The following is a 25,450-nucleotide window of genomic DNA, read 5'->3' as shown; positions in this document are numbered from 1 at the left end:
TCGGCGGCCCCTCCATCACTCCACTGGGAGCAGTCACCTTGGAAGTAATAATCGGCCCAGAAAGAGGAATAAATAAGAAAATCATGTCACTATTTAACATAGTGGACATGGAACTGACATACAATGCCATCCTAGGAAGGCCTTTCCTCCATGATTCGGCAGCAGTAACCAGCATAAGAGCGTTTGCAATGAAAGTACCAACCGAAAAGGGAGTAGTGACGCTGAGAGGAGACCAAGGAATAGCCAAGAAGTGCTATGACGAGTCAGTGGTGGATCTCCAAGAAAACAAGACCGAAAAGAAGGAAGAATAGGAACGGAAAATGACCCATCATCGGTAACGACTTTCCGTCTTACCAGATGGCGTCAAATCTATCTTTAATATTTTGTATGCCATCTTTTTATCAATAAAAATTCAATTTTGCCACCATCTGATTAGCCAGACGAACCAATAAAGAAATAAAAATCAAGAACAGCCACGAATGGCTAAATCAAAGACGAAAGAAGAAAAAATAAATTCAAGATCAAATTCAAGAAAAGCTAAAAGCCAAGAAAATGAGTTTAAATTAACTCAAAGCAAAATCGCCGAACTAGGCAAATCGCCACAAAAGGCTAAGAGCCAAGAAAATGAGTTTAAATTAACTCAAAGCAAAATCGCCGAACCAGGCAAATCACCAGAAAAGGCTAAAAATGAGTTTAAATTAACTCAGAAAAGGCAAATCGCCAACAAAGAGTTTAGATTAACTCGAAACAAAAACAAAAATAAAAAGAGTTTAGATTAACTCTATAAAAAGCAACGCCAAGAACAGGGTTTAGAATAACCCTCGAGGCAAGACAAGTACATAAAAATAAGGCGAAAGCACATTTCGAAGAAACACGAAGAAAATATATTCATAAATTGTGAATTACAAAAAGCAAAATTAATACATCAGCAAATACAATCAAAAGAAAAACTACTAGACGCGGTCTTTAGACATCTTGACGAGGAGATCACGGGCGATGGCCTGGGGATCCAACCCGTTAACCCCAGAAAGATCAATATTAGGATTCTGCTCTAGAAGCTTCTTCCCAATCGCAAGGCGATACTCGCTTATCAAAGCAGAGTAAAAAGCCTTCGTATCTAGCAGACGGATGTGAAGGACTTCAACCTCCGATCTTAGACTGTCCCTCTCCCCACCAACAAGGGAATTGATCCGAATGAGCTCCTCAATCTCTTGAGTCAAGTCATCGGTCTTTTTCTCGATCACTTTCACTTGGCGATCATTAATCGCATCCTGCGCCTTGAGCTGCGCCAGAAGGGAATCATGCTCTTCCAAAGAGGCCTTCAATTTCGCCCTTTCAGACTCGGAAGTCGCCAAAAGAGAAGACAGAGGCTCGACCTCCTCCTCGGCACACTGTCGGCGGTCGTTCAATACCAGAACAGATTGAAGAGCCTACACACACCAGAAATAAACAAATAAGAAAACAACTGAATACAAAAAACATATTATACTCAAGAAAGAAAGCACTTACAGAGAAACCATGAAAACAAGCTAGATCGGAAAGCTCCTGTCCCGGCCTACCACAGAACCACGTGACATCATCAGGAATCGCCAGAGTTCGAATATATTCCGCCAGCACTCTAGGATTCAGCAAACTAGCAGGATCCTGACCTTCGACCCACTGAACCAAATCTGGAGCAGAAGAAGAGTTTCCAGGAAAACTCTCCCTCGATGGAGAACCATCGCCAACTCGACGTCTTTTCCTAGACGGAGAATCCGGGTCTCGACCTAGAGAAATCTCTCCCGAATCACCAACAACCGGCCCCTCTGAAGCCACACCCCCAACTCCCCCCGAGACGGTAAATGATGCTAGAGGGGGAAGTAGTGACGGAACCGCCTCGTCACCTACCGGATCAGCCAAGTCATCATCATCATCTACAACAATAACCTCACCACCCACAGGGAACGTTATATCAACGGGAGCTAGGGGAATATCAACAGGAGCCACATCCACGTCAATGTCGCCAGGAATAATGTTGGCGATAGGAACATCAGGACCACCCATCGGAACGTCCAAATCTACTTGAAACCCGGAAAGGAAATCGTCAGAAGAAGAAGACATCCTACAAAAGAAACATCAAAAAGAACTTAAGCAAATTAATATACCTCGAACAAAAGAGTAGCAAAGATCCGCCAAGCCTCGAGGAGGATCCTCCAAAGGAAACCATCGACGCCGAAGATGACTATTGACCAAGACATCTAGAATGGGACGCGATACAACACTACAGGAAGATATGTCGAAAGCAAGTTTTGACTCGGATAAACTTAAAGGAGACGGACAGCTCCGAACTTGGTGAGAAGAAAAACCATCCGAGAAATGAAGAAAAGCAAATTTATGGTAAACGATAAAGAAACGCCTTCGCCAGCGACTGGTTAGGCAAGGAAGATAAATACGAGATCGCCCTTCTCTGCCAAGGGCGAAAACTAAGCAACCATCACACTTCCTAAAGTCTACAAAATAATACAACACTTTGAGAGAAGGGGCACAACCCCGAAGCCTACACGCCTCCGAAAAAGCAAGCACTACTTTAATCGTACCGGGATAAAGTTGTCCCAGAGCAACCTTTAAATCCCTACACACTTCTACTAAAAATGAATCTAAAGGAAACCTAAGACCAGCAGCAAATTGCTCTTCGAAGAGAACCGCCCTACAAGAAGATCCTGGAGAATCGGAAGCAGCCATATCGGCACCGGGTAATATTACCCTATAATCGAAAGGAAAGCTATACTTAAAATAGATATCTAAAACTTCATCCCTACGAAGCTTTGATCTGGTAAAAGCCATAGCAGCACATGCATCTTCCACTCGACTAAGAGGCATCCTAGAACAGGAAATCACAAACATAAATATAGAATAAAGATCAAACAAGAAATATATTGAAGAACACGTTGAAGAACATGTCGAAGAACACCAAGTACAGAAAGGGAATTTCCAGAACATAAATCATGGAGAACATATACAAAGAAGAAAACTGTATTAACATCCAAACGAAAAAAGAGAACATACCTGAAAAATCTGGAAGAAACAAGTCACGAATAGCCAAATAATCAAACAAAGAACGAAGAGGAAATAGCTGCAAGGAATAAGAATAAATTCGAAAAGCAAGTAAGAGGGAAAAGAAGAAATGCAAAGAGATTAAATACAAAGAGTTTTTGAATCATTAACCGTTGAATCACTAAATGCCGACACGTGGCAACTCAGAATCTTATTAAAGAAGAAACGTCACCCACAAACATACGAAACGACTCGCCCGGAATATAAAACGACTCGCCCGAATAAGAGAACTCAGCTCCAAAAGAGCTAAAATCCACTAAGGCATAAATGCCAAACTACTTCAGCTCACTTGCGGGGGGGCTAATGATGGATACCGAATCCTATTGTAAGTATAATGGAGCCGAGTTACAGGAGATTCACTCTCAGGTGATACCGAACTCCCCCTGAAGATCCGAAGATGTGAAGGAAATGCCGAATCTCTTAAGATTCGGTGACATGCTAATAAAGACCGAATCCCACATGATCCGCCGAATACGCGTCAGGTCCGGGATTCGGATAATCGACTAATTATGGAAGTGTTGTCCTATTCGGACACAAACACTACATATGGAAGGATAAGCTCTACTTTAGGAAGATAAGACTATTTAGGAAGACGTTCCTAAATAGGACTTATCAGATTAAGGTAGATCCCGACAAATCAGGAGAATCTCTACGATATGGCCGAATCCCTATAAAGTAGGATTCACTTGCCTAATACAACTCTACTAGGTATATTCGACTACTATAAAAGGAGCACGAGGTATGCCTAGAATGACAATTACATTCATATACTCAAAACGCTGCTCAAAGCTCTAGACTGACTTTAGCATCGGAGAGTTAATCGGACAACCACCGTCCGGTTAGCTTCTACCCTGTTTTGCAGGTTCACTCACCGGTTCAGAAGGCAGACTCCATCAATTAGCAACAAATTATTTAAAAGTATTTACAATCTCTAATATTAATGTTTTTTTTAAATAATTTGTATACTAGGTACGAATCAAATAAATTACAATATGAAAATAACAAAAAATTAAATAATTTTTGTTATATATAATTAATGTGAAATTTTTAAAACTATACATTAATTTTATTTCTAAAAATTAATATTTAATTAAATAACTTGTTTGTATAAATTAGAAGTTAACTTACATTAGAACATTATGTAAAACTTTAAAATTAATATAAATTATAATACTAACTAAAATAATTATAATATAAATAAGTGATTTAAAAAGTTTGTATTATCTCTATTATCGATATTCTTTTTTTCTTGATAAGTGGAAGGAATGGAGTGCATGTGAACTAAATTGATCTCATAACATATCAATTTGTTGTCCAACACTTATATTATTTGAGTTATAATTTGTTGATTATTAATATTTTTTGATAATAATTTTAATATAGGGTAAAAATATTAAAAATTAAATAATATTTTACATAAAATATGAACTTGTTAAAGTTTTAGATTAATTTTGTTTTTAAATATTGATACTTAATAAAATAAATAATTGATAGAACACTATGATTTTTAGAGGTCAAGAGTTAATATAGATTAAAATATTTACTATAACATATATATATATATATATATATATATATATATATATATATATATATATATATATATATATATATATATATATATATATATATATATATATATATATATATATATAAAAGTTAATAAGTGATTTAAAAAATAACAGTATTAAAATAAATAATTTAGAAAAAATAGAAACTTATAAACTAACTTATTTGATACTCTAAATTATATAAATATATAAATTTAAAAAAATTTACAACAAATATACTATTTTTAATTTATTTGCAAAAATATTGGATTTTTTTCTTATTTAAATAATTTTGTGTGTACCTCTAAATTTATTTAAAATTCATATTTTATCTTTATTTTAAAAATTAATTAAATTATGAGAATAAAAATATTTATGTCATGTGATTAAATGAAAAAATTTATATTAAGCTTAATTACTAATAAATACTTAATATTTGCGAGGTTTATCAGTTACATTTAAATTTTTAAAAATCGGTTCAAATAACCCATTTCAGCATGTTTAGTACCTTTTGTAAAAATCGGTTCGATTCAAAAAACTTGTTACAAAAGGTACCGAATATGCTGAAATGGGCTATATAGGCATAGTTTTTAAAATTTGAATATAACTGATAAAACTTACAAACGTTTGGTATTTTTTTGGTAATTGAGCCTTTATATTATAACTTTAGATAATTTTTTTTAAATATTTTTATAAATATAGTAGACCTTCTAATAGCTAATATTTAATAAATTAATAATTCTAATAATTAATAAAAATTGAGGAAACCAATTTCGTTCCACGTCGGATGTAGATATAGATTAAATAGGGAAAAGAGACTTGTTTTCAATTAAAAATTATATTATTTAATAATTAATAAACATTGAAATATCCAATAGGAATATTAATTATTTGAGAAATTTTTCTAAAGAAATGTAAAAAAATTGATGATTTATTTAGAACAACGCCGACTTTAATTTCTAAGGTGGAAGATGAAATATCATCAGATTGTGACTTTTTTGTTCGTTTGAGAAAATTCCAAAAGAAGTTATTTGATGAACATGTAAAAGGAAGTGAAACATATCTAGTACAAAAAGATATTAAAAATTAATTTATTCCATAAATACATCTTTTTAATAATTATTTTTTGATTCTATATCAAGTTGATATTTTTTAAAACTGAATATAAAGTTATTTTTTTTGGTATTGAGTGATTGTAAAGTGTATTTAGTTAGTATTTTTATAATATTAGATTTACAAATGTAGATGCTTTAAAATATATTTTATAATTTTTATAATTTTTTTATATAAATTCAGTAAATTAATAATTTTAATAATTACTCTTTCTGTTCTTTTTTATTTGACCATTTAGTTAAAATTGTACATATTAAAAACGTGGATCTTTAATCCCACGACGTAGATGAGTTGATAAGGCGCTCTTCTAGTTTAAATGAGGTCGTGGGTTCGAACTGTATTCATGTATGCAACCTTTTAAAATTTGGGGTCAAAGTTTGCCTCCCGGCTCCCGTAAGGGACCTACACGGTTCGAGTGGGGATTAGTCTGAATGTGGAAGGTTTAAAGGCACCATTTCATAGTTTAGACCCTTCCAGAAAACCTTATGGACCCCTATATCAAAAAAAATAGATCTTTTATTTTAAATTATAGAAGTAATTACTAATATAATCCTACTATATAATAAATATTTTATAATTTTTTTTATCAAAAATAGATATATTGAAGAATAAGATTAAAGTACAATAATGAAAGTTATATAACCACAAAAAATTTAAAACAGACACCTGATTATAAATAAATTTATTTAATTAAATAAACAACTAATAAAATAAAAAAAATAATATATTTGTAATACGTCGTATACATTAATTATTAAAAAGTCGACTGTATTTCATAAATTAATGGACGAATTCTGTAGGTCTACTACAGATTCTTAGCATGAATCTCTATTTTGTGTTACGTTAGTGAGGATGACATCCGACACCTTAACCCGTGTTGACGTAAGCAAAGTGAATCATGTGACACAGGGACAAACAAATTATTAGGGTGACGTGTCGCCTAATGGGCTTCATTGACTTGCATGTAAGTCGGACCATAAATAAGCCGGTGCGATTTATTTCTTTATTCTTGAACAGGTGCACTGCATAATTGTTCATCACTTCCATTGTAAATTTTAAGCTTCATTTCTTCTGCTGTTATTCTCTCACTCATCAAATCCATGGCAACAAAAGTTCTTTCATCCGGAACTGTCTATACAAACATCCCGGAAAGTTACGTTAGGCCGGAATCGGAACGTCCCAGGCTAACCGAAGTTTCAACATGCGACGATGTTCCGGTTATTGATTTGAGCTGCGAAAATCACGCTCAAATTGTTCGACAGATCGGACATGCATGCTCGAATTATGGATTTTTCCAGGTGAGTAAAATTAGTCGTTAATTGTGTCTATTTGAAATTCTTTGTATTTTGCTTTCGGCGGTAAAATATGAGAGTTATGAGTATGTTGCAGGTGGTCAATCATGCGGTGGCGGATGAAGCGGTGGCGGGTATGTTATCGGTGGCGAAAGAATTTTTTAATCTACCGCTCGAGGAAAAGCTGAAACTGTACTCGGATGATCCGTCGAAAACTATGAGATTATCGACAAGTTTTAATATGAATAAGGAAAAAGTTCACAACTGGAGAGACTATCTCAGACTCCATTGCTATCCTCTTGACGAGTATGTGCCTCAATGGCCTTCTAATCCTCCTCAATTCAAGTAAGTAATTATATACTTTTAAAATTTAAAAAAAATTAAAATATATTTATTAAAAGACAAATTATTCGATATTAAATTTTATTTATTTTTATTTATGATTGCATGTATTGTTATTTTTTATGTTGTTGGATATTTAATTTATTTGCTATTTAAATCAATACGAATTTTTATTTTTTTATTTTAGATATTGAATGTAGAATAGATTAAACATAATTATTTGGATTATGGTGATAACCGAAATTTATGATAAAACAAGCTAAATAAGTAAAATGAGTCAAGGTTCAAAAACTCCCCTGAATTTGGCACGAAGTATCAAATAAGCCCAACCTTGTAAAAGTGGATCAAACCACCCCATAATTATACAAAAACGTATCAAATACCCCCTTTCCCACTCTCACCCTAGAGAGTGAACACACTCTCCGGTTTTAAATGACTTTAGGTGGTTTTAGAAGGTTAAAAGATTAAAATAGTCCTTAATATTTAGATCATTCACAAAATTAACATTTAGTATATATTTATAACTTATTACATTTTAATATTTTAAAAATCAAATTGATTTCAAAATAAAATGTGAGGGATCTTTTTATGCTTTTTTTCAACTATCATCTTCTTCTCCAATCCACGACACTTTTATTATCCGCTTTAAAGGTAACCTTCTCAACTTCCAGACCAGATGCTTTAAAGGTCATCTTTCATTGGGAACTCTATTGAGACACTACTACTTCTAAAAACCCCATTTGAGTTGACTTTTACTCGCCCTTCCTCCGGGTCCCTGTTTGCTGTAACATAAAATGAAATACAAATATCAAACTATTCTTAATAATGTTAATTTATTTAGTGAAAATACAGAAAATGAGGCGGAAAAAGTATTATTCACAATTTTTACTTTAAAAATTAGAGAATGTTTACTTTAATAGAAGAAGGGTAAGAGAAGCATCTCAACAAAGTGTAAGAGTTTTACACGTAATTTACAAATCTTGATTTTTAGTCGAGTCACTTCACATCTTCAACCCATCATTTAAGCCGGTTCTTAGAGTAACCAACTACCCAATTATAATGAAGATTGAAGCCTAATCACGATTTCCCCTCCAATTTAGTAGCTACTCAAGTAAGACATGCCGTCTTGGAAATGCACTTTGCAAACACATTTTAAAAATTGAATCTATGGCCTGTGGCCAAAACAGTTGTGTCCATCGGTTTGAAGTTTAATAGAGTACTCACCGGTTTAATCATTCAAATAAAAATAAATATATTTATAACTTTTGAAAGTATATATAAGACGTTATTAAAAACAATATTAAATATAAATAGACTTTATATATGGAATTTTATAGTTTTAAAAAAGTAGTGTAAACCTTTTTCAGTTAAAGGGCGAGTATGATCTGTTCTTCAAAAACGAAGGACATATCCCAGGTGGGATCTGTTCTTCAAAAACGAAGAACAGATCCCACACCTGGGATCTGTTCTTCATTTGAAGAACAAAATGAAGAACAGATTCCAGGTGGATCTGTTCTTCATTTGATTATTCCGGAGGTGGGGCAGTGGCCGAAATTGATTCCGGAGGTGGTCGGCGGCCGGTTTAGTATTTTTGGTTTAGTAATTAGGGTTAATTTTAGTTGATAGTGATTAGAAAAAAGATAGAAAAAGCCCCCAATTGCATATTACTTAAATTTTAAATTAAATAAATCAATTAGTGTTTTAATTAAGATTAATCAGGGTTAATTTTTAAAATTAGTTTATTCCACTCTCTTTTTTGATTAAAAGGGTGAAACCGATCCGGTTTTGACAAGTTGTGGGGTGGTTTGATCCGATTTTGCGAGATTGGGCTTATTTGATACTTCGTGCCAAATTCAGGGGGTTCTTTGGATCTTCACTCTAAGTAAAATAGTGTAATGTCATTTTTAGCATTTTTTTTGTCAAAGGCTAAAATTTTCATTAATAATAACGAAAATTACATAAATGAACAGTTTTTCAACAAATTGAAAAACTGTTCTAAGATAATGATGAGTGCTATAAATACAGCTGTACATACAGTCATCAATAAGGGCTCTTCAAACCACCAAATGGGTCACCCAATACATTTATGGTTTAAATATTGAAATACGATCTTCAAACCTTGAAACTTCAAGCCCTTCAAGTCTATCTTCAATCATAAAATCAAAAATTAGATCTAATAAGAAACAAAACACAACATCTCTCAAATTTTAGATCTAGAAGAACGTGGATCTAAAATATTGAAAAAAGTTAAAGAATCTTAAGCGATTTAAAATTTCGGATCAAAGAGTTGCAAAAGACCTTAAAATTTATTCAACCAAATTAAAATCAAAACAAACAAACACCTTATAAGATTTATTGAAACAAGAGATCTATAAATAATAGTGCTATGGGCGAAAAGAAGAAGATTTTCCGGTTAACCGGAAAAAATCATCTTCGCCCATCATTGAGAAGATAGATAGTGTGTATCATTTAGTGTAGTCGTCGTAAATATTTTTCAGAATTATTTATGATGTAAAAAATAATGTCATTTAATGTATTCGTAAATATTTTTCAGACCATATAGAAAAATGAGATCTACTATCAGCATTAAACCATCTAAGGATGCATAAAAATTAAAAACATTGCTTGCTGATCTTTTATGAAAAGATAAATTATTAAGAAAAATTAGTCCATTGTTATGTTTATTCTTTATGGAGAGCATGTCAAAATGTTTGTCACATTACCAATGGGAGTTGGTCCAAGTGGTAAGCGGCTTGGTATCGCTTAAACAAGGTCTCGGGTTCGAGTCCTTGTGAATGCAGAAAATTCCCACTGGAAGACTCCCCCACCATGCCAGGTGCGCGACACGGGTCGAATCCGGATTAGTCAGGGCGAAGCCTTGGAAACCGGATGGGCTTACCCAAAAAAAAAAATGTTTGTCACATAAAATAAGAGAAACCCGTCTCTAAATAAGATAAATTTAATATTATGATAAAAAAATCGATCACCATCGATTAGCAGAATAATTTGCGATAAATTAATTTTCTTAATGAAGAAACAAAGAAGGTGCAAAATTATAATGTCTTTTTTAAAAAAATAGGTGCAAAATTATGATTGAAGTGTCTTAAGGTAAAAAATTATTATTTGAAGTGTCTTAAGGTGCAATATTAATTGAACCCTAACTTCATATTTTTCATTCATCAAAAACAAAATCATATTTTTCATTAAAATCTTTTTCTGAAGACTTTCGAACATATCCTAAATTTTTCTAGCAAATTCTTTTACGCATTTTCAATTTTTTGTTGATTGTTTTAGCCAACATTTAATTTTTTATTTATTTTCACACCTAACACAATACTTTTAATTTTAAAAAGATAACTATTTGATGTGACGCTACATGTAACATATATCTCAATAAAATAATTGTTCTTGTCATATTTCAAGTGACTGCTAATTTGGTGATTTTTTTAATTCAAATTGATTGAAGAAAGGGACATAATTGTCATGAAAAATGAGATCTGCCCTTTATTAGCATTGAATTGGCAATTAGGCCTCCAGTGTGCAGGGGGCAAAATATATTATTGTTTTATGGCAAAAAGATTGAAAAACTATTCATTTTTTTTTTCAATAGCACCCTGACCTTTTAATTTTTTCAATAGCATCCTATTTCGTATTTTTCGGTTTTAATAGCACCCTAAAACATCAAATTGAACTTTTTTCATTTGGTTAATATTCAAAAAAAATCCTTCATATATATCATAAGTTCTAAATATTCTACAATATTTTAAATTATACATAAATGCCATTTTCTTCATAAAATAAAAAAAATGAATAAATATTTAATTTTAAATTAAAAAAAACCCGCCCCGGACATGGAAGACCAGCAGATCTAGTCTTTCGTGGCGGAAGACCAGATCTGCTAGTCTCCCCCATGGAAGACCAGCAGATCTAGTCTTTCGTGGCGGAAGACCAGCAGCTCGCTGGTCTTCCTCCATGGAAGACCAGCTGCTGGTCTTCCATGAAGGAAGACGAGCGGAGCGGAGCGGGTTCGAGTTTTTTTTTTTTTGATTTAAAATTAAATTATTAATATATATTTATTTATTTTTTTGGATTTATTTGAAATTTTTAAGTGAAGGGACTTATTTGAATGTGTCCAAATAGGAAAAAGTATAAAATGACCCTTAGATTTAATTATTTTAAAAAGTTTAATCCTTATAATAATAAAATCATCTTTTTTTTAAAAAATTTAGGGTGCTATTGAAATCGAAAAATACGAAATAGGGTGCTATTGAAAAAATTACAAGGTGAGGGTGTTATTGAAAAAAATTAAAAGGTCGGTATTTTTCAGACCTTTTACCATGTTTTATATAATATCGAAAAGTTACAAGTATGATTTATTAAAATTACTAGGGTTAATGTATAATATTAATTTGTACAAATTAGAATTTAATTTTACATAAAAATTTGTAATTTTTGTAAGTTAAAGGGCAAATGCCGTCTTGTAATATATGTGGCTTGGCCACTGATCGTTTGGCTTCTAAAGACTCGTTTTTCTGAAGTTCATAGATGTATAAATAAATTTTTTCAATTATTCTTTTAAGTATATATTTTCAAAATTACAAATTTAATCATGTTTGTTATTAAACTAATTTTATAAAATAATTTAGAGATTTTTCAAATTAAACTCAAACTAATAAATTATTTACTCAGTATAGTTCTTACACGTCTAACCTCTCATAATGGTATATATTCATATTAAAATCATTATCACCGCTCAATATCAAATCATATTTATATAGCACGTATATAGCTTAATCATACATCTTATCCAACAAAATATGTTCATAGATAATTCCATCAAATTAATGCATTTCTATATACATAAGTATAAATTTAAAAGGAAAAAAATATCAAAAAAAAAAATCGAGGTATTTTAAAGTATAAATCAGCTTTTGAATTTTTTTTGAATATGAATAAGCCTTTTTTTAAAAAAAATTGAACAAAAAAGTTCCGTCATTTAGGAATTTTGTTTAGCATTTTTTCACTCTTTTGTTTCTAATTAATTCTAATTATTTAATTGTTCTATTAAAATAAATTAAAATCTAATTAATCTTAATTAAATGAATCAACCAATTAAACCTAATCAATCAAAATCTAATCAAACTTATCAAAATTCAATTAGACCTAATTAAACAAATTAAAAATCATTTGAATCTAATTAAACCAATTTAAATTTAAATAAATCAATTAAAAATTTAATTAAATCTAATTAAAACCAATTAAATATAACTAATTAAAACCTAATTAAACTTATCAAACTCAATTAAATCAATTAAAAATTAATTAAATCTATTTAAATCTAATTAAAAATTACTAAATTTTAATTTAAAAAATCAGATCACTGGCCGCCGTTCGCCGACAACAAACCATAGTCGGCCGAACATACAATGATTATCTAAGAACAGACGAAGGTCTAACAGCAGACCATTGTCTGTGGTTTGAGAACAAATATATGTCTGATTTCAAATCAAAAGGAGATAAATCTTTGTCTATTCCTCCAACGACCTCCACTCTCTAGAGGTCTTTTTTTAAAATGTTTATATTGTTTCAATCAATTTCTTAATTTAAATTGTTTATTAATAAAACATCTTTAAAGGATTAAATTGAGATATAGTGTAAATATTAAGGATATCATACTGCAGAAATGTTGAGGTGTAATTGATTTAGGCATTTGCCTCTTTTATTGAAACAAAAAAAAGGATATGTTTGAATTTTATTAAGGACATTTGATGTATTTAACGAAAGATTTATTTGTTTAATAAAATATTTTCAAGAGTTTATTTGTTCAAATTTAAAACTAACAGAGTTTAATTGTGCCTAAAAAAGTTTAAAAGCTAATCTGTATTTTTAAAAACTACGAGAGCTTTTTTGTATCTTTTGCCAATTTAAAATAAAATTTTATTTGTGAATTCAATTTTTATATTTAGATCAAATTTATATATGAATATTTTTTTTATATCTCTTCTTTCATAACTGAACTTAGTTAAAACAAAATAAGAACTACACTAAAATAGTCTTATTTCTTACATGCAAATGCTGAGTTAATATACATTTAATTCTTTTATATTTTATATTTAATAAATTTAAGAGAAACAAACTTTATTCCATACGGGATGATGTCTATTTAATGATTGATAAAATTTAGTAGTTAAGGTCTAAACATAATATTAATTTGATGTTCCATTTGACAAGTATTTTTTCTAATAGCTGTTCGCTCCGTCTCCCTAAAAAAAATTTAATGATGTTTAATAATTAAGAAATACTCCCCAATTTAAACTAGTTAGTTTTTTTCATTTTTGCATTATATTTTCATTTAATTATTTAAATATTATTGATTCTATATTTAAAAATATTTTCTTTTAATAAGTAATACTTTTGAAAACTAGATGTTCAACTAACTTTTTTTATTGAAAAATGATGATTAATAAATTTTAATAAAATTGGTTGAAATTAATAGAAAAATAAAAAATGGTATTTTAACTTAATTATATAAATTAAATTTGCCTATTCTTGAGTGTTTAAAATAATAAGTTTTAATCTCTCTAGAATATAGAGAACATTTATTAAATTTTATACCATGTCATAAATTATTGTTTGAATCTTATCATTGCAAGAGGAAACTAATAAATATAATATCATTAGATATCTATATTTTAGTTTGAATGCTATTAAATCCATCTATTTTAACCATCTTATTGTACTGTTATACGTGATATACATTCCTATCCAAAAGTATAATTTTTTTTCTTTAAATTAATCAACTCGTTTGTTGGCACGTCAGGTGGTTTAATAAGATGGGTCAAAATACGTGGATTAAATAGTATTACTCATTTCAGTATTGTCTTCTAAACATTGGAGAAGAACTAAAGATAAAACATATTTGTCTCGGTGTTTATCATTCTATCCTTTCATATTAGTTTCTCTTTCTAATCATGTCATTCCGTTTCATTCTTTTGTTATGAATTATTTATTTATTCTTTTATTTATATTCTTTGTCTAATGTAAAATTCAAATTATTTCTATAGGAAAATTGTGAGTAAATATTGTGCAGAAGTCCGGAAACTTGGATTTCGAATACAAGAACTAATTTCAGAGAGCTTAGGCCTTCCAAAAGATTACGTGAACGAGGTATTGAGTGAGCAAGGACAACATATGGCTGTGAACTACTATCCACCTTGTCCAGAGCCTGAGTTAACCTATGGATTGCCTGGACATACAGATCCTAATTCTCTCACAATTTTACTACAGGATCTACAAATAGCCGGTCTTCAAGTCCTTAAAGACGGCAAATGGCTCGCTGTTAAACCTCACCCCAACGCTTTTGTCATTAACATCGGTGATCAATTGCAGGCATTGAGTAACGGAAGATATAAGAGTATATGTCATAGAGCTGTGGTGAATGCTGATAAAGCTAGAACATCTGTTGCTTCATTTTTATGCCCATGTGATGATGCATTAATCAGCCCCGCCAAACCTCTCATCCAAAATAAATCCGGAGCGATATATAAGGATTTCACTTACGCTGAATATTACACAAAGTTTTGGAGCAGGAATCTAGATGAACAACATTGCTTGGAACTGTTTAAGAATTAGTACTATGTTCATCCTTTTTCAATAAATTAATGCTCTCTTTTTGTGTACAAGGAGAGTTGGTGTTAGTCTTTGGTAAAAGCATATGAAAAATGCATCGACAAAGACATCTAAAAAATTCAATGTATATTAGTATAAGCTGTGTTGTTATTGTTCAAACTTTATTTAACGTATTAAATTTATGTTCGGATATTAATGTTTATTGTTTTGTAATTTATTTTAATCCTTTTAATTATGTTTATTCGATGTGATTATTCAAACTTAAATATTATAAAAGAAACTTGTATTTAAACTGCTATGATATTCCTAACTTGCAATCTTCTATAGATTGTATTGCAAACTTTGTCACTAGACCGAATTAACCAACCTATTCCGCCGTTCCAGTTTTGAAATTTTTATCCTTTCTAATTTGGTCAATTCTGTTTTCAATAAAAATTTCTTATTCGGTCGGTTCAGTTTTGGATATTCGGTCGAATGGTTCATTCAGTAAGGTGTTGTAGGTTCGGTTTTGACTGAATCGACCGAATACTCACCCCTAATTCCAACACGTAAGTTTGAGAGTTGGGTTGACTCTTTGCTCACAGATATTTTTATCAATCTTCTTTACACTTTTTTTGAAAATTTCAATTCTCTTTAAAAGTTGAGGATAACTTCTATGCATATAAAAATTGTAATATACATGAAAACTTAAAAAAACTTTACAAAACCTTATGAAATTATACGAAGCATCATTGATGCACTTCATTCAATCAAAACTAAAAACTAAGAGTAACTAAAAACAAATTACAAATTTGTTAATTTATAAATAAATCAATAATAAATATAAAGTTAAGCTACAATATACACGTGAAATAATTACGAAAATACACAAAAATTTGTTGATGCATTCCATGGAATATATTACATGCAGCATTAAAATTGATAGATTATAAATGAATAAACAAGGCTTAATTATTTAAAAAAATCCCACCTTAAATTTTTTTTTTTTCGTTTATACCCTGACCTTGTAAAAAAGTCATTTGTACCCAATTTTGGGTTTTCAGGTTTCATCTCTATCCAAAAGTACTAAAATTGTCTCTTTTCACTTGGAAAAAGTTTAAAATAATTCTTTAATTTATGTTTATATACTAATTAGACATATGATATAATCTTTTATTTAATTTTTTTTAATTTTTTCATTCTTTAATTATTAAATTGTCAATTATGTTTTTATATTGGTAGAGATGAAATCTAAAAATTCAAAATTGGGTACAAATGATTTTTTTTACAAAGTTAGAGTATAAACAAAAAAAACGTTTAAGGTGAGAATTTTTTAAATAATTAGGCCAATAAACAAACCCAAAGATATTATAAAAGAGCTAATTTATAAGAAATCAACAACGTAAAATAGAAGTGTAAACTAACAAATCCAAAATAAAACTGTTGAAACAAATCAAAAGACAAATAGTCAATCCAAAAATAATATATTTAAAAGATAACTTTTTAAGAAATTGCAAAAGAAAAAGAAAATTAATGTCGTAATTGATGTTCAAATTTATGTGCTTTAGCTGCTTTGTGGAGATGGCGAAAATAGAGGCAAGAGTGATGTTAGAAACGGCGGTGTAGACGAGGGGACTCTATGGCAGCCATTACAATAAAAAAGAAAAAAATAGAAAAATTTACTGTAAAACTCTAAGTGGTATATATTTATACAACGCAACGGTTGCACCACGTCATTCGTGCAACAAATCAATAAGACATTAGCCATATGCAAATATTTAATAATAAAAAAATAAATAATAAATAAAGATTTTCTATCGCATATAATTATTGGCTTATTGTAAAAATAACGTGGCACACCCATTGTGTGAGATAAATACTCGTTTTTTTTATACAAATCTCTCAAAATAGGATCTTATTTTTATTAGTGACCCATAATTTTTTTTTCAATAATCTCTTAACAAAAAGAGAAAGTTTTCACGATTCCCTCATAATTCAAAATAAGTAAATTTTTTAATAAAGGCCAAAAAGTTGTAAAAAGGCCAAATCTTTCATAAAAGTTTTACAAAAGTTGACCTTTCAATTTTGTCGATTTTGGCCAAAAACTGATTATTTAGTTTCACAAAAGTCCTGACCTTTCAATTTTGTTGATTTTGGCCAAAAATGAATTATTTGGTTTCACAAAAGTTCTGACCTTTCAATATTTGGCATGCCACATAGGCGTCACATACGCAAATTGAAATCAAATTGAGAGTTGGCCACAATTGAAACCAAATAATTTGTTTTTGGTCAAAATCGACAAAATTGAAAGGTCAGGACTTTTGTGAAACTTTTATAAGACTTAAGTGGCAATATGCCCCCTGAACTTGCAAGCAATGGGCAATTAACACATATATTAACTTTGTGGGCAAATCAGTACACGAACTTTATAATTTTAGGCAATTTGCCCCATTTTAATAATTTGCCCCCTCAATTTATAAGTTAATTGTCTCTTAAATTGACAATTTACCCCTTAAATTGTAAGTTAATTTGCCAGAATGGGCTAATTGCCCATAATCAACAAGTTCGTGTACTGATTTGCCAACAAAATTAATTTGTGTACTAATTGTCCATAGCTTACAAATTGAAGGGGCAAATTGCTACCTATAATAAATTAGGACAATCATTCTTTAAAGACCTAATGTCTTAAAAAACCCCGACCTTTTAGCCCCTTTTCAATCATACCCTGACGTTGAAAATTTATCAATTTTACCCTATTTTGCATTTTTGTGTTTCAATTGTACCCTGAAAAATTAAATTAACGTATTTTGTGTTTGTAAATTTGTTTAAAACATTCTCCATGTCTCGCATATATTGATTGTATATTTTTAAAATTTATTTAAATTTAGTTAAATTAATTAAGAATTTAAATTAGTGTTAATTTGATTATGGTTTTTAGTAAGTTTTTAAAAATAAAGGACTTATTTGTATTTTTTTGAATAAAAAAGAATTTAATTCCATGTTTAGACTTAATTAATTGAATGATTTCATCATTTAAGTAAAAAAATTAACAAAAATTAAAATATTGGGGTACAATTGAAAACGGAAAATTTAAAAGTGGGTAAAATTAACAAATTTTCAACGTCGGGGTGGAATTGAAAAAAAGTTTAAAGGTGAGGGGTTTTTGAGTGATTAGGCCTTCTTTAAAAAAGCACGTGAAACTTGTTAGTTTTTTCCATCTTTGCATCACCTGGCTTCCTCCTCTAAGCATTTTTCCATCTTTAAATATCACCATGAAATGATAACTGCGTTGTTTTCCATATGTTTTTTTTATTTAAAAGTAATAAAATTATTCAATAATCTGTTAGTTTCTTCAAAATTAAATAATTAGCTTTCATTTACAGATTTTCCTTTTGATTTTTTCCTTTCATTTTATTTTGGGTTATTGTAAATAAAAATCACGAATTTTGCAGTTAAATTTTTTTCATTTTCATGCACGAACTACCATTTTTTCTCAAATTCATACACGGTGCTGATCGGTGGCACTCACTCATTGGTGTAAAATGAGCTCCACCTCAGCGAATTACACTAATGGAGTCATGATACCTCAGCACCGTGTATGAATTTGAGAAATAGTGATAGTTCGTGCATAAAAATGGAAAAATTTAAAATGTATGATTAAAAACTTAAAAACATGTAAAGTTAATAATTTTTTATGACATTAATCCTTTTATTTTTAAGCAAATTGTCATTTCAGTTCTTAAACTTAAATAATTTCCTTCAATGTTGCGATAGCCTCTATTGACAATCAGGCTTTGAATCTTGGAAGGGATGTTGAAAGTTGGGCAGCAATGTGGTTATTCATCCTATTGTTGTAACATGTTTACATAATTTTTTTGGTGATTTGTATCTCTAGTTTCCTTTTTTCTGTTGGTTGGCTTCATTTCTTTAAATTAGTTTGGTACATTCAAGCTTGTGCAAATAATTTATAAAATTCTTTTTAAAATGGAAATGAAATGATTGTTGTGTTCTAATTTCAAATTAATACTAAAATAAACTTATTTAATCCAAGGAAAAAAGATAAATTGCAAAAGGATTTGTACCAAATCAACAATTTCCTTGCTAATAGCTTCAAGAGTCATAGTTGTCTTGTGTAGCTACCTTGTTGCTTCAGCTCCCACACTTAAGATAGAAAATCTGCAGGTTTAAAATTCAAGAACCAAAATATTTCTTTTTTTTTTGAGATAAAAAGTTCTATTAATCAAAAGCTGATTGATCAGCCAATACATAGAATTTGATAATCGGAGGGACATGCCCCAACCAATTAGATAAACTAAAATAGTCATATGCTACCACATGAGATTTTCTATTAAAACAACATTTATGCATCTCAATTAAGCTAAAGTAGTCATTTGCTATCAAACTATTATTGTTTTTGTTTTTTAATCTTTTGTAGAATACAAGAAGTAGTTGTGATTGGGATATGAGAGTGTGAGAATGGGCGTCTGGTTTATATAGAGAAGGTCTTAATGTGTAAGAATGGAGGTTTATATTGTTTGAAGAAGAATGATATACGTGTTGAGTTTTAACCGTGGAGACTGTTTTTACAAAAGCTTAATTAATCAATTATGGTACTTTATCTTACGCTGCATTTGCGCTATACACTCTTAACAATTCCATTTTACTTTTGCTTATTATTTTTATTAGTAGCTCCAAAAATCACCTAAAAATTCAATATGTTGTATTATTTCAGGTTCACATATGGTTCACATCAGGTTGTTTTTCAGTTTTATAAACTATCACTTACATTTCACTTAAAAACAGTTATACAATTTTTATAATAAAGTATATCTCGGGCTTTATATTTCCTACTCAAACCCGGCCCTAACACTATATTTTTACGGGCTCGGGCCTGGCTTACATGAAAATTTTACAAAAATTAAAGTCTGAGCCTGCCCATAAAATAACAGGCTTTTTGCGGGCTTGGACTCAGGCCAGACTCATCCCGACATTTAAACGCCTCCTACCACCCCGTAACCGTCCAACTTTGACCCCGTAACCGACCCATGGAAACCGACCTGAAACTGCCTCGTCTTCTGTCACGACCCTAAATATTGAGCCGCAACCGGCGCTAGGGAACGGGAGTGGTAGCTCCGGAACCTGTAGCAAGCCTCAAATCACTATTAATTTTTCGCAAATAATAAACAAATAACACAACACAACAGAAGCAAATATACATAGCATATATATACCAAATATTTATCCTATACAAACTGGCCTCGCGGTACTATATACATCAGTTAGTGTATCAAAATATATCACTGACATCTGGTGCCGTGAACAAAACATACTACCTGTAGCCTATCAAAAACATATAAATAGGACAGCAAGTAATATGTACACTCAAAATGTACTGCTGTCTAGGCTACGACTCTGTCAATGCGGGACCACTACTGCAACAGAAGTCAGAAACTATACATACGCAGCTGACTTCTGGACTTCATAATTGGCTTCTAGCTAAGTCCACAAACTAAGCACCTGAAAAACATCAAAGGTGAGGGGACAGTATTTGGAGAAATACCGAGTGAGTTGGCATTTACTAACAGTATTATCATAAAAACATAGCATCGTATTTCAAGAAAACAATAATATAAAATACATATAAACAAGTATTTGATCCGTTCGAAACTAATATCCTAGCATGCGACATAACTTTCGAATAATAAAATCATACTAATCATATATCGTCCAATCCAACCATTACATCTCAAGTTGTGACTCCAACTCACTGGTGGGTCCAACCCACTAGATACGGGGACTCCAGGTTACACCGTAACCGAGTGCTCACTCGTATCAAATCATTATCCAACTTTGAAATTCTTATTCATATCATGTCATACATACCAATTTATTTCTCAAATGCAAACACACTAAACTGACTCGATACTGGTGATCACACAGCCTATTGACACCCAATAGATAGCTAGTTTCTTCGGATCACATACTAGTCCTCATATATATACTGGATAGAAATATCTAACATTTAATCAAACCATATAACATGCGATGCAATAAACTGTATAAATATCTATATAAAATAACTTTAATATATAATACACGAAAGTAAAGTGCAGCTCACCGTGACCGCTATCCAAGTAATGATGTGGTCGATCTCATAGTATGCCCTCGCTAATCCACGTCTAATGACTCCACTACTCGCTGACACGTCAAACAAATCGTTTAACAGTTAAATATTAACCTCGTGTTTTTACACGTGTCTTACTTTAAATTCTAGGGTTATATTTCATTTTTAGTGTTATTCGTGAACTCGATATTCCTTTATCGTATTCACGATATATCCAACTCTATTTCTCGTATTCGAGAAACATATAATACCCTTAATGTTTCTCGTTATCTTTAATTATCGAAATCGTCGAGGTAAAGCTTTTCTTTTTAAATTATCGGGTTTCTTCATCGTTTTTAGGGTCTAATATTTGAAAATACTAAAATCCCGCTCAATTAGGGCTAAAAGCCCATTTTGGTCCCTATGGACCCACTATGCGGGCGCAGAAGAACACTGTGCGTCCGCACAGTGTAGTGTTCGTTCGCACACATCAGTGTGCGTTCGCACACAGCAAGTGTGCGTTCGCACACTTCGGTGTGCGTTCGCACACTTCGGTGTGCGATCGCACACCGAGTGCAGCTCCACGCACAGCCTCAGAAACCTCGTTCCCGGGCCGTTTCGTTGCACCACGACTTCCCCAATACCTTTAAAATGTTATTTCCAACAAAACCCGTAACTTCACTTTTCCAAAAACGCTAATACCGAGCTAAAATCGACAAATTTCCATTTTATTCGAAAACTACCATAAAAATCTGATTTAACACCAAATCTCGAAATATTACCATAAAACGAAGCTTAGAACGGGTAGAGCTTTCGATTCTGAAGAAATCGCCGTGAAAATCACTCGATTCGGACGTCGAACGGCGAAACGGCGGCGAAACGATCGTAGTCGGCGATATTTCTCAAATTCTCTCGACTCTTCTTCTGCTATCTCTGATTCATATTTCAAAACCTTATATATTAAGGTTAAAAGCTCACTTTGGTCTTTGTTCTTTTTATTTGTTATTATTTATCTTTAAACTTTTCTTTTGTACGATTTAATTCATAGCTAAATCGTTAAATTCTTTTTTTATGACTTATACGTATTATTTATATCCAATAAATAATATGAATCTCGATATTAAGACTTTCCCGTCAAAACCTAAAAGTTTCCATTTTCAACACAAAGTGGATAAATTACCACTTTGGTCCATGTACTTTATTTTGGATTTTTCTTGACACTTTTTCCTTTTAATTCCAATTCTAAGTTTAGAATTGAAACATAACCGTAATTTCCGCATAATTAATTTCCCGAAACCGACCTACTTGAAATTTATTTACTTTAATTTCTCTGAAGTCTTTCCGATTTCGCCACTCCGGCGAGTCCAAACTGGACACGTGGTTAATTAAATAATTAAACATTTTGGGGTATTACATCTTTCCTTGAAAGACTACCTCAAATTCGTGTTCAGTCTTACATGGAGAAGACAAACACATGTTCGTCTTCCCCATGGTGAAGACGAGCTGCAGAAACTCATCTTTCCAATAGATGAGACGAACCCAAGACTAGGTTCGTCTTCCATGAGAAAGATAAAGCTTTGTTTTCCATAGGGAAGACATGCCAGTTTCAGGGTCGGAGTTAGTTGGTTGCGTGGTGGTTGGAGGCATTTAAACGCCAAAATGAATTTGACGTTTTTTTTTATTTAAAGAATTAATTATGTATGTATTTATTTTACTTAAATTTAGTTAAATTAAATAATAATTAACGTAGAATACTAAACAGTTGCGGGTTAGAGGTGGGCTATCCCGAATACAGACACGGCAAAATATTACTTCATTTGAACAGAAATATAGAATTCACGAACAACAGGAAATGAAATTTAAGGAAATCTTTTACCAGAAAAAGTTACTACAAGTTTTTAAATTTACAAAAACAACAATATATTGTCAATGTATGGGTTATATGTTCTGGTGTTTCAAGAACATAGAATCAAAAATAAAAACCTTCATAAGAGCATTTCTTGAGCATCCATTTAAGAATTTTTAAGAAAATACAATCATCATCAACTACAAAAACATGAAGACCATCCGGAAAATCACTTTGAGGAGAAGAAAAACTATTCTTAATCATGGCTCAAAGGAAATTCAAGAACATAAATGAAAAGGGATGCGTTGAAGTAGACCTGTTCATAGGTCGGGTTCAGGCCAGGTCTAGCGGGCTTTTTAAACTTTTTAGAAGCCCAAGCTCGGGCCGAGCCTTTCTCGGGATTTACTTTTCCTACTTAAGCCCAACCCTAACACTATATTTATGCGGGCTCAGACCGGGCTTATATTTAGATTTTATAAAAATAAAAGTCTGAGACCGCCCAAAAATATAGGGCTTCTTGCAGGCTCGGGCTCGGGCTCGAGCTGGGATCGTCCCGACATTTAAACGCCTCCGACCACCCTGTGACCGCACCACTCCAAACCTGTAACCAACCCATGGAAACCGCCCCGTCTTTCATTCGAAGACTAACTCATATATGTGTTCAGTCTTCCATGGAGAAGACGAGCTGTAGCAGCCCGTCTTTCCAATAAAAGAGACGAACCTAAGACTAGGTTCGTCTTCCATGAGGAAGACAAAGCTTTGTCTTCCATGGGGAAGACGGGCCGGTTTCAGGGTCGGAGTTGGGTGGTTACGTGGTGGTCGGAGGCATTTAAACGGCAAAATGAATTTGATCTTTCTTATTTAAAAAATTAATTATCTATGTATTAATTTGATTTAAATTTAGTTAAATTAATTAATAATATACTTAGAAGACAAACCATTTGCGGGTGTGAGATTGGATATTCTGGATACAGACACGGCTAAATATTACTTGATTTGAAAATGTGAAATTCAAGAACAACAAGAAATGAAATTCAAGTAAAACTTTTACTAGAAAAGTTACTACAAGACATTAAATTTACAAAAACAACAATATATTGTCAAGGTATGGGTTATATGCTCTGCTGTTTTAAGGACAAAGAATCAAAAACAAAAACCTTCATAAGAGCATTTATTGAGCATCCTTTTAAGAATTTTTAAGAAAATAGGATCATCATCAACTACAAGAACACAAAGACCATCCGAAAAATCACTTCGAGGAGAAGAAAAACTATTCTCAGTCATGGCTCAAAGGAAATTCAAGAACAGAAATGAAAAGAGATGCGTTGAAGTAGACCTGTTCATGGGCCTGGTTCGGTCCAGGCGTGACGGCCTTCTTAATTTTTTTATATGTCCAAGCCCGGCCCGATCCCGTTTAGGGCTTTGTATTTCCCATCCAAACCCGACGCTAACACTATTTTTTTGGCGGGCTCGGGCCGGGATTACATGTAAATTTTAGAAAAATGAAAGTCTAAGCCCGCCCATAAAATAACGGGGTTTTTGCATTTTCGGGCTCGTCCCAACATTTAAACGCCTCCGACCACCCCGTAACCGTCCAACTCCGACCCCGTAACTGACCTATAGAAAGTGACCTGAAACTGCCCCGTCTTCCCTTTGAAGACTAACTCAAATCTGTGTGTTCAGTCTTCCATGGAGAAGACGATATTGCTCTCCCATATGCTGAGTTGAAGCATTCATCTAATTCTGACTCAGGTTCAAAGACCTCCTAGCCCCTATAGAGTTCCCACCAAAGGTCGATGGGGAGTCCGAAGATGTCTGTTCATCTGTTGCTTTATGCCTTATAAAACTACCAACCCTATTTCCAATCAGACTGCGTTTTCGTGGAGTGGCGCAAATTGCACGGCCCATACGGCCAGTCATACACCTCGGTCTCCTCTTGCTTTCCTCACAATCAACAACCAAGTGGTCAAGCATACCTTACCAGTAGCAGAAGTTTTGGAGGCGTTCGAACTTAAACGGGATTCAACATTGTTCTTCAATCGGGTTGATAACTTTAGTACCTCTACTAATTGGCTTTGAAACATCCAACCTAACCCTCACTCTGCCAAAACGGCTGCAATCACCACTCTCATTGTCAACCTCCATCACTCTCACAACTTTTGATCCAATCTTGGTAAGGGCAGCTTTCCTTACAATTCATAGGTAAGTTATATATCGTGTCCTAGACTAGAAATTGTTTCAATAGCAAATTATTTGGTTCCATGTTACCAAAAAATTGTTCAAATAGGATTAGTTGTTTGTCAAAATTCCATGGTCCCTCCTGTAGAATTTTGTTCTTATCATTCTTCGAGAAGAATTTACAGACAAAAAGCTCATCCCCGATGTCTTTAATAGTAAACCCTTTTGCAAGCCACCATGCACTTTGCAACGTGTTCTTTAGGTGAACCAGGTTGTATGGCTTTTGCGTTAGCAGCTTGCCAACAAAACTCAGCTCCGCTTTCTC

At 32.1% G+C, this 25,450-nt stretch overlaps 1 protein-coding gene across 1 annotated transcript; it reads left to right on the top strand.

Moving 5' to 3' along the window:
• Window positions 1-6,749: 6,749 nt before the first annotated feature.
• LOC126659963 (protein DOWNY MILDEW RESISTANCE 6-like) lies at window positions 6,750-15,221 on the top strand. The gene is made up of 3 exons (XM_050353296.2): window positions 6,750-7,054; window positions 7,146-7,393; window positions 14,455-15,221. Exons 1-3 carry the CDS (start codon window positions 6,857-6,859, stop codon window positions 15,020-15,022), a joined length of 1,014 nt encoding a protein of 337 aa, XP_050209253.1. The 5' UTR covers window positions 6,750-6,856; the 3' UTR covers window positions 15,023-15,221.
• Window positions 15,222-25,450: the final 10,229 nt, after the last annotated feature.

The sequence above is a fragment of the Mercurialis annua genome, linkage group LG8, assembly GCF_937616625.2.
Source record: "Mercurialis annua linkage group LG8, ddMerAnnu1.2, whole genome shotgun sequence".
In the NCBI taxonomy this organism is placed as follows: domain Eukaryota; kingdom Viridiplantae; phylum Streptophyta; class Magnoliopsida; order Malpighiales; family Euphorbiaceae; genus Mercurialis; species Mercurialis annua.
Note: the sequence above shows the minus strand (reverse complement) of the source record. Positions and strands in the feature narration are given on the sequence as shown.